At 43.3% G+C, this 10,688-nt stretch overlaps 1 protein-coding gene across 1 annotated transcript in view; it reads left to right on the top strand.

The window, feature by feature from the left end:
* Positions 1-616: 616 nt before the first annotated feature.
* The window catches only part of ITGA11 (integrin subunit alpha 11), a 113,933-nt gene continuing 103,861 nt past the window's right edge, over positions 617-10,688 (top strand). Inside the window, exon 1 of the mRNA XM_066592947.1 lies at positions 617-754. Coding sequence (XP_066449044.1) covers positions 688-754 — 67 coding nt within the window. The 5' untranslated portion in view covers positions 617-687. The remainder of the gene's footprint in view (positions 755-10,688) is intronic.

Raw genomic sequence — 10,688 nt, 5'->3', positions numbered from 1 at the left:
CAGCGCTGAAAAAGCAGCGCTAAACGCTGTACAAAACCGCCTGTGTGACGGAAGCCTAAGTGTTCTATAGTTATCTAAATTCAGTTCAACAGAAAATCAGGGAGTCCAGGTGTTGTGATCAAAATAAAGACATTTATGGAAAATTTGATCATATGAAACTGTGAATCTGGTCTCAGCTAGAACAGTGACATTTTCTGATCTGGAAGTAGTTATGCTGCACTGCCTTGCAGAAGGGCTGATATTACGTAATATGATGTGACCAGATGTAAAATCAATTCATAACTGACACTGAATCAAAGTGACGACAAATTCTTCTGCAGCTACTAACCCACCCGGAAAAAAAAATAGAAACAAGAGAGAAAAGCAGATAACCAAAAGTATTGCAACACAGAAGCTGAAATAGTTTATCCGCCTTGATTGCAGTCTCGGATCTGACTCATGGGTCTATTTAAGGGGCTAAACTGAAGGGCTCACATTCTTTGTCTTTTATTGATGACCTTATGATTAAAGTCTTCATATTGCCTGATATTTTGCTCTCGTCCTGTCCCTTATACCACTTACACCTCCTACCAGAGTCTGGTCCTCCCACTTCCTTAGTCTACTATGTAACTCTTAAGTTTGGGAGCCAGGGAATAGCGGAGACTGAAGTGGGAAAGTGGCAGCTTCTCCAGCTACCAGTCTGGCAGAATGAGAGTCTGCAGCATGGACCAGTGGAGGGGGTTCCTCACTGCCTGGGCTCTTTTCTTTCTCCCAGGTGAGCTAAGCAACCATCAGGACCACTGATATTGGACATAGTAAATGCATATCATCCTCTGATTAACCCTTACTAGCACAGAGAAAAGTAGGAAATTATATTATGCTTCTATTAGATTGTGTGATATTTAATGTCTAGGTCAGTTCATTGGGTAACTGTGAAGACTCTGAACTGGTAACAGTATCCATATCAGATACAAACACTGATGCATGGCACTTTTTAATGAAATTCTATTAATTAGATTAAAAAGAGTAAAAGTAAATATACAGATGCAGCAGAGTTTAACAAAACTTTTTATGATAACTGTTATAGTTTGCTTACTTTTTCAATGACTTTCTTCAAAGGCTTTTCTTGTAAGATAAGAGAACAATATCTGTTAAATGGCTTAAGATAGGAAACCTTTTTGCAACAAGCTATCACAGACAAGTTAAAATCTGCTACATCTGTACAACCAGGAAAAAATGCCATTCATTGTTCAACATAGTGTTTTGTGCATAAATTCCACCAGATTTAAAGGAGAATTACGTTTTCCAGGGTGATTGACACTTTACTGCTGATGAATTATAACTTTACAGTTATAAGCTATGATTTATTTATATGCTGCAGAATGAAAATGAATGGTAAAGGTGATATGATGGCTGGCACATACCAGCTTTATAGACGGGCACAGAGGTACAATCGGTCATAGGCTATACCAGCTGACAATACATATAAGGTTTCTGCAACTGAAGATGTCAGGTTTTATATTAAGACTATGGGTTGCAGCTGCACTGCCGATCACAGACGTTGTCCCTTTAAAGAGGAGGAATCTTCCCTTTTTGTCTGAAGCCGGACACTTCCATAGAGCGAAACATCTGGCAGCAACTGGAAACAAAATTTGCCGTCAGTCCAAAATCCCAAAGCATAGCAGAAATGTGAGGAGCAGGGGGCTTGAAAGATGAAAGGCGAGTGTAGTGGACAGAATTGGATAGGGGGACAAGGGTGTTGGGCTTGGCATCTTCTAAAGATGTTGCAGAATTAGAAGAGCTCAGGACCGAAAGGAGACAGTGGAGGGCAGGTCAGAAATCATCTCAGCTACTATAGGAGCCACAAGTATGTCAGGAGAGAGTCAGTGTCACATCAGGCTGAGCAGTGGAGATGAGGAGAGGTTTCATATGTCACAGTGGAGGGAATGTAAGGGATGGGAGGAGTGATACCTGCAGGGAAAGGTGCCTCTCTGATGTATTTACACCAGCACATAGGTCATATGTACTAACTGGCTCAATATGCAAAGTGCTTGATAGTTATACATGATCTACACAGTTGCAAATCTTTGTAATAAAGATGTAAGTCAGAAATAGTAGTAGTTGTGGAAAGTAGTAAATTGAGCTATATAACATGACATGTAGCTGACAGGTGCAGATGTCCCATTGCAGATATTTGACCTGTAAATATTGATGTTGCCTCATTTCAGCCTTGAATAACCTGTTTTTTGAAAATAAATTTTGGCTAATTATACAGTAAAGAAGTTAGCCAGTTTAGAAAGAGCCATGGGTTTTTTCGAGAAACACTGCCATGTCTATGCATGGGTTGTATCTGGTACTGCAGTTCAGCACCATTTGCAGGATGGGCTGCTGTTTCAAACACAGCCAATAGGCAAATGTTGCACTGTTTCTGGAAAAAAAACAACCATCTTTTTAAATTCTGGACAACCTCTTGAAGGGGTTTACCAGAATCACAAGTTAGCCACAGGATAGAGGATAACTTGCTGATTGGTGGGGGTCTCACCGCTGAGACTCCCGCCAATCTTAAGAACGGGAGTCCTGTTTCCTCCATCCTCCTTGCTGCAGACTTACTGCACCTTCAGCAGTGAGCAGGAGACTAAATGGAGCGCTGGTTGTGCAAGCTCGCTAGTGTTCCATTCATTTTCAATGCAACTGCAGGAGATAGCCAATGTGCAAGCGCTCAGGTATTTCCATCAGCCCCATTAAAAAAATGATTGGAGCGCCAATCGTATATGCTGGGCAAATGCCCAATTCATGCTGATGTCATTGCAAGGGGACAAACAACCTGACAGTGGCAGGCAGAGGGGCACGAGTCCCCCGTTCTTGAGATTGGCTGGGTTTCAGCATTGAGACCCTCCGCTGATTAGCAAGTTATCTTGTGTTTCTGGTAAAACCCCTTTAAAATTTTTCAACATATCACTTTAAATTTTATACACATACATTGATGGAAGCAACCTCTAGTCTGTAGACTTTTTGTACATTGAACTCAATATAGAAGTATACACTGAGCTCCTTATCTCCCTCTAGTGGTAGTTTCAAGTAACCAGAATTTTGTCATTTTGCTTGATGTGCAGGAACTTTGCAGCTCTGCATGATAAAAATTAAACAGGACTGCTATTCATATAATATACAGTAATATAACTATTGGATAAAATAATTATTCACCTGTGACCATACAAAATGTTTGGGGCTATGTAAAAAAGATGAAAGGAGTCTGGCAGATGGCTACAACAGATACAAATGTAATGCCCGGATGTTGGAATAACATTAGTGTTCTTGGATGCACTACACATCAGTATGTCTTATGGACCTCTGGGGGCTCGATACATGGATTTCAATTTTGTTTTGTGGCCCCTGTAAGAGATAGAGAGTAAAATCCAATTTTGAAGTTGAAGAATAGCATGTGAGAAGCAGAAATTCACTTTCCACGTCTGTCTATGTCCCATGAGACCGCTGCTATGACTGAAGTAAGGAAAGTGTACTCAAAGTGGCCTCCTTCTGTTTCAGCAGGGCTGATGCTATCATTGTGGGACTGTATTAGTGAACAGTATAGCAACGATTCAGTGCAGATGCAATGCAAATGACTAGTAAGACCACAACCCAGTCAGAAGACAATGCAAACTTCAGTGTGAGTTGAAATTTAGTGCAATCAGACCTGTGACTTTCAACCCAGATCGGTACCTGAATCTCCCGCAGATGACAGTGGATAACCCTATTGTAGCAGAAGGAGGCCACTTTGAGTATGCTTTAAGTCATAGCAGTGGTCCCACGGGACTTAGAGAGACACAGAAAGCAGATTTCTACTTCACACATACTACTTTTCGAATTTGCAATTGGCTTTTACTCTCCATTTGTTTGAGGGACCACAACACAAAAATATAATCCATCTTCTGGAGTCCAAGGGGTCCATGCTCCATACCATTGTGTAGCACATCCATGCCTTCCTATTCAAGTATGCTATTGTTATTTCAGTATAGGCCCCCAGTATTGATATAGTGCTGGATCAGTCTTTTTGACTACAACCTGTATATATAAATAAAATAGTTAAGAAATGGTCTACTTCTAAAATCAGATGCGAATAACTCCAAAGTCCAGAATGGATTTCAAGTCCTCTGTAACTTAGGTTGCATGGTCCAGTGATAAAAACAGATTCTCACTTTCGCATTCATGTCAATCAAGTTAGATACTCAGTATGAAAGCTGCCAAACGTTCTGGATTGTTAAATTGTGCAGCCTTTAGTAAAACAGGTGCTTCTACTTATCCTTACTATATTTATAGGAATTTCAAGTTCCATGAAGCTTTCCTGTCAGGCACTTGTCTGCGAATTCAGGCAACTGTTGGGAATTTATCCTGGCTGGGTCTGCATTGCCCTACAGCTAGTAGCACACATCATTCTGTTAATAAAAATATGCTAGAGCAGAGGTTCTCAATGTCTAAGCAAAGCACCCCCTTTCTTAAGGTCAACCAAGTACCCCAAAGGTTACAGCCACTTTTAATTTTGATGAAAATTGCTCCAATAACATCATGTTCTTTGTGCTGTGGTTTTTAATGCTGCACTGATTCTACTAGTAACTGACAGAGTTGCCTTGATTTGTTACTTCACATTGAAAAGTGATTGCAAATCTCAGTTTTTGGGAGAGGGCCATCAATATATGATATGGCAGCTGTACGTTTTTTTTGCCCATTTCAGATGCTAAAGTGCCTCCATAACAGAGCCAGCCACCTAGCTCCCATAGCAGAGCCAATAATGTCCCAATCATTACTATGTCAGACACTCTTTTATAATAACACAGCCATAAAAAGTGCCCCCATAAGGGTGCTTGCATATGTAGCACAAAAATCCACCTAGGACAAGTTCACACTAAAATGTGCAAGTCTTGCATGTGGATTTTGCTGTGGTATTGCTGCTGATTTCATCCATTGCAAATCCATAGCAATTCAGCTGCATTTCTGCATCAAAGTCATGTCAAACATGCAGATTTGTCTATTGCAGATTTTTCTACCACATGTGAAGGCCAGACTGCAGCATTGCCCCTAGAACACAGTCAGCGTATCACAATGTCATCACAGTACAGTCAGTCTGCAAAAACAAACAAACACCTAAACCCACCCATATAATAGGTGATAACAGTCTGATTGGTAGGGGTCTCACCCATACCTCCCAACTTTACAGGGAAGGCAAGAGTGAGAGGCAAAGCGGGACAAGGTGGCATCCTGGCAATGTTCTAAGACCTGCTCCCAACCAACCTTCACCACTTGCCCCACCCACTGCCCACCTTTGGCCACACCCAATGCCCACTCCTGACCACACCCAATTCTTACCCCTGACCGCACCAAAAGTATTAGGGCTTATACCCACTAGCGTTTTTTTAATGCTGCAATATCGCTGCGTTTTTTTTTACTGCAAACATCACATCGCACAAAAAAAAGAAATCGCAAGTTTGCGCTTCTGCGATTTTTGCGCGATGCGATTTTAACATTAGAAAGTTCCATTGACATTTGCAATTAAAAAACGCAGCAATATCACAGCATTTAAAAAAAACGCTAGTGGGTAAAAGCCCTTAGGAAGAGGTGCTTTTAGGAGTGGGACTCAAAATTTTAATAACACTTTCCCCACCTGGGTGATTAAAGGTAGATTATACTTATCTGATAATCAGGTTTTCTCCATGACAGCATCACCTGAGATTGCCTTCCCCTGATAGGAGAGGAAAAAACTCAGAGAGGTTTAAAAGCCCCCCTTCCTACCCTCTCCAGTGGCTTATAACGAACTGTCTAGTGCAAGGTTTTAAATGATAATGGAAGTGACTTTTATATGCACCCTACATAAGTAAATAAGAGCACCACCCACTTTTTTTCTCTATTTTTTGTGTGTGGGGGGGGTGGAATATAAGGGTGCTGTCGTGGAGACTCCTGTAAACCCAATTATCAGGTAAGTATAATCTACCTTTTCCTAGTCGTCTCCACGACAGCACAACCTGAGATGTATCAACGAAACAAAAACATTAGGACAGGGCTATTGCTGAAAGGACCTTCTGTCCAAACACTTAAAGGGGTTGTCCCGCGGCAGCAAGTGGGTCTATACACTTCTGTATGGCCATATTAATGCACTTTGTAATGTACATTGCGCATTAATTATGAGCCATACAGAAGTTATCAAAAGTTTTATACTTACCTGCTCCGTTGCTGGCGTCCTCGTCTCCATGGTGCCGACTAATTTTCGGCCTCCGATGGCCAAATTAGCCGCGCTTGCGCAGTCCGGGTCTTCTGCTGTCTTCAATGGGGCCGCTCGTGCAGAATGCCGGCTCCGTGTAGCTCCGCCCCGTCACGTGCCGATTCCAGCCAATCAGGAGGCTGGAATCGGCAATGGACCGCACAGAAGAGCTGCGGTCCACGGAGGGAGCAGACCCCGGCGGCCATCTTCAGCAGGTGAGTATGAAGACGCCGGACCGCCGGGATTCAGGTAAGCACTCTCCGGTTTGTTTTTTTAACCCCTGCATCGGGGTTGTCTCGCGCCGAACGGGGGGGGGGGGGGGGGTTAAAAAAAGAAAAAACCCGTTTCGGCGCGGGACAACCCCTTTAAGTCCTCATCTGCTCTGACATCTAATCTATAGTGTCTAATAAAAGTATGTGGATTTTCCACACTGCTGCCTTGCAAATATGGTCAACTGAGGCAGAAACCTGTTTGACCCAGGTAGTCGATAGTGCCCAGGTTGAGTCTAGGGTCTAGGATTTCTTTCCTTGGGGTTCTCTTCTGGATATGTTTCTCCAGCTGTTCTAACCAGTTTTCAAGGTTCTTGCCATGCAGGTGGCTGCCGCCCCTGGTCTTAACAGGCATGAAGCTGCTTCCCATGTCTTTTTAAGCAAGAGCTCTGCCTTTTGATCCATAGTATCTCCAAGCTGAGTGGAATCCTCAAACAGTAAGGTTGTGTGTTTTGCCACCTTAGCCTCTGGAATATCCACCATAGGTACTGACTTCCTGGCTGCAGAGTCCTCCTCAGAGAAGAATACCGTCTTTTAATCCCTCTAGGGAAATAGGACCCTCAATCTGGTTTGTCCCACTCTTTTTTATGATCTTCTGGATCGGGAACTGTCTTTCTCTTTCCCCTACCCCAAAAATTTTGTCTTGAACTGATCTTTGCTTCCTGGGCTCTTCTAAATCGTGTGTAGCGTTTACAGCCTTTATCAGTCCCTCTATATCCTCTGGATTTAACAAGAACTTTCTACACTCGCCTGTTTCATCCGAGGAACCTTGAATTAAACCATCATCAAGGAACACAAGACTCCTCTGAATCTGACAGGTTTCCTCCGCCACTAGTTCTTCTGACACTACTTATTGAAGAGTAAGCCCAGGGTGTCGCTGCCAGAGATTCAGACAAGGCAGAGCGAACCTCATTTCTCATAAGTAGCCCAATATCCGGCATGAACCCTTCTGACTCTTCTTTTATAACCATAGCAATACAGAACTTGCACAATGGTTTAACGTAGTTGGGCGGTAGCTTTCTCGTGCATGCACCACATTTTCTGATTTTTACACTCGCACAAACAGAATTTTTTTTTTGTCCCCCTAAATGGGCAAAAAAAACAAAGGGCAACATCAGCAAGGGTATTTTAGATATTATAGGCTTACTTATAGGTGCCCCACGGGCTACTTACTGCAGTGGAGGCAGTAGCTGGTTCGGTATTATCCGACGCAGGAGCACTCATAGCGAACAAAGCTGCTGAAGTCACCCCACGGTAAAGGGTAAAATCTATACCTGCAAACAGCCACTCCTTGTTCTTCTCTCAGGCTTCTTATTGAAACACACCTGCTGCCAACACACCCAACCACCCTGCTGGCCGGTCATGTGACGGTGGCAAGCCTCGCCCTCTGGTATCACAAGAGTGGGAGAGAGTGCCGCGCCCTTTCTATAGAGGATCTCTCAAGACCGGAACAGCAGAAGCAAGGAGAGGAAGATGCCGCAGCCCCTTGTAAAGGACCCCTGGCCCGTGGAGGGAGAGGCCTGGCCTGGATCTACTGCCCCTGCAGCGCACTTTGAGACGCATCTGGAAGGGAAAAAGCAGCCCCTGCTGCCTCCAATACTCTTCATGCTGTAAATAATCTTCATGCTGGAATCTGAGCTCCCAGCAACTCTCTGGATTACCTGCCCAATGACAGGACAAGAAAAAACACTAAAGAGGGTAGAAGGGGGGCTTTTAAAGCTCTTTTTTCCTGTCCTATCAGGGAAAAGGCAATCTCAGGTGGTGTGGTCGTGGAGATGACTGGGAAAATTATGAATATGAAATGCTTGTGATGTAGCATGCCACAAAGAATTATTCTTAAACGTATAGTCTAATAAAAGAATTACAATACTCCAAACTATATTATTGTAATCATTAATAATCATAACATCATAGACTGGTAGAGATGGAAGGGACCTCCAGGGTCATCGGGTCCAACCCCCTGCTCAATGCAGGATCACTAAAGCATCTCAGACAGATGTCTGCCCAGCCTCTGTTTGAAGACTTGCATTGAAGGAGAACTCCCCACCTCCCTTGGCAACCTGTTCCACTCATTGATTCCCCTCACTGTCAGAAAGTGTTGCCTAATATCTAATGTGTGTCTCCTCCCTTTCAGTTTTATCCCATTGCTTCTAGTCTTTCCTTGTACAAATCAGAAAAGGGCTGATCCCTCTGCACTGTGACAGCCCTTCAGATATTTGTTTTGAGATAGATATTTGTATATAGGACTGAGAACTTGGCCATTCTGAAAGCACTACAAGTCTCTGGCATACATTTTCTTGTAGTGGTTTATCTCCTGCAGGAACAAAAGATCCGGCACGTTGAATTACGACTTATCTAAGGGGTGAGTGGGGACAATAACTTATACATAAAGGCCCATTTACACAGGACGAGAGTCGGGCAAACGATGCCCGACACTCGTCCCTGTGTCTACGTGCTCCCGTGCTCCTGCACGGGAGCTAGCAGAGCTGGTTGGCTCACGGAGCGGCCAGCAGGGGGGCGGGGCAGTGCGGGAGATTTCTCTCCTCTCGCTCCCCCACCCCCTGCATTCACATAACACAGCGGCTGTTCACTACTGATCAGCAGCTGTTTAAACTGCACAATGAGCGATGAGTTTTATCGCTGATCTTTCATGCTGCATAAACAATCAGCGATGAAGCTCATCATTCAGTTTAAACAGCCGCCGTTCAGTAGTGAACAGCCACTGTGTTATGTGAATGGAAGGGGGCGGGGGAGCGAGAGGAGAGAGCCAGCACCAGTAGCTCCCATGTGACAGCATGGGATCTTCGAGACACAGGGACGAGTGTCGGGCATCGTTTTCCTGATACTCGTCCTATGCAAATGGGCCTTTAGACAGTTTGGCTGATTCCGCCAAAATCAGCCCATTTGACTGACTGTCGTCTAATGTGCTTGGGCACTGTAAGACTGGAATTGCACACATGACAAATATCTTTCCAGGATGTGAGCTTAGACAGCTATTAAGTCTCCTTCCAGCCTTCTTTCTTGAAAGCTAAACTTTCCCAGATCCTTTAACCGTTCTTCATAGGACATGATTTGCAGATTGCTCACCATCGTGGTAGCTCTTCTATGGACATGCTCCAGTTTGCCTATGTTTTTTTTTAATTGGGGTGCCCAGACCTGGACACAGCATTCCAGATGAGCTCTGACTAAGGAAGAGTAGAGGGGGATAATTACCTCATGTGATCTTGACTCTATGCTTCTTATAATACATCCCAGAATTTTGCTTGCCTACTTTTCCTGCTGCGTCACATTGTTGACTCATGTTCAGCCTGTGATCTATTAATATACCCAAGTCTTTTTCACATGTGCTGCTGTTTAGCTCAATTGCTTCCATTCTATATCTGTTTTTTTCTAACCCAGATGTAGAATCTTGCATTTCTCCTTTCTAAATACCAATCTGTCAGTCACTACTCCCTGTTCAAGGTTGTCTAGACCTTTTTGAACACTCTTCTCTAGTGTTAGCTATCCCTCCTAGCTTTGTGTTGTCAGCAAATGTGATCAGTTTCCCCTCAATTCCCTCCTCCAGATCATTTATAAAAATGTTGAACAACACTGGGCCTAGGACAGAACCTTGTGGTACCCCACTTGACACATTCTTTCACTTGGATGTGCAGCCATTTATGACCACTATTTGAGTACGATCACTCAGCCACTTGTGAATCCACCTAACAGTTGCCTTGTCAATCCCATATTTGGTCATTTTTTCAATAAGGATGATATGCAATTTTTTGTCAAATGCTTTACTAAAGACAAGATATACTATATATACAATATTTTCCTGATCAACCCAGTCGATGATTCTGTCATAGAAGGAAATTAGATTAGTCTGGCATGACTTGTTTGTTACAAACCCATGTTGGCTCTGGTTAATTACTCCAAGTACTTCAAGTACTTTTATAAATGCTGTTTAATAATTTGTTCAAAGATCTATCCCTATGTAGACGTCAGGCTCACCGACCTGTAGTTTCCTGGATCCACCATCTTCCCTATTTTGAAGATAAGGACAACATTTGCCCTTCTCCAATTTTCTGGAAATTCCTATGTTCTCCAGGAATTTTCAAAGATTACAGCAAACAGCAATTACCTCTGCTGCTTCCTTCAGTATCATGGGATGCAAATCATTCCCGGAGACTTGAATTCATTTAAGTTAG

The sequence above is a fragment of the Eleutherodactylus coqui genome, chromosome 2, assembly GCF_035609145.1.
Source record: "Eleutherodactylus coqui strain aEleCoq1 chromosome 2, aEleCoq1.hap1, whole genome shotgun sequence".
NCBI lineage: Eukaryota > Metazoa > Chordata > Amphibia > Anura > Eleutherodactylidae > Eleutherodactylus > Eleutherodactylus coqui.
Note: the sequence above shows the minus strand (reverse complement) of the source record. Positions and strands in the feature narration are given on the sequence as shown.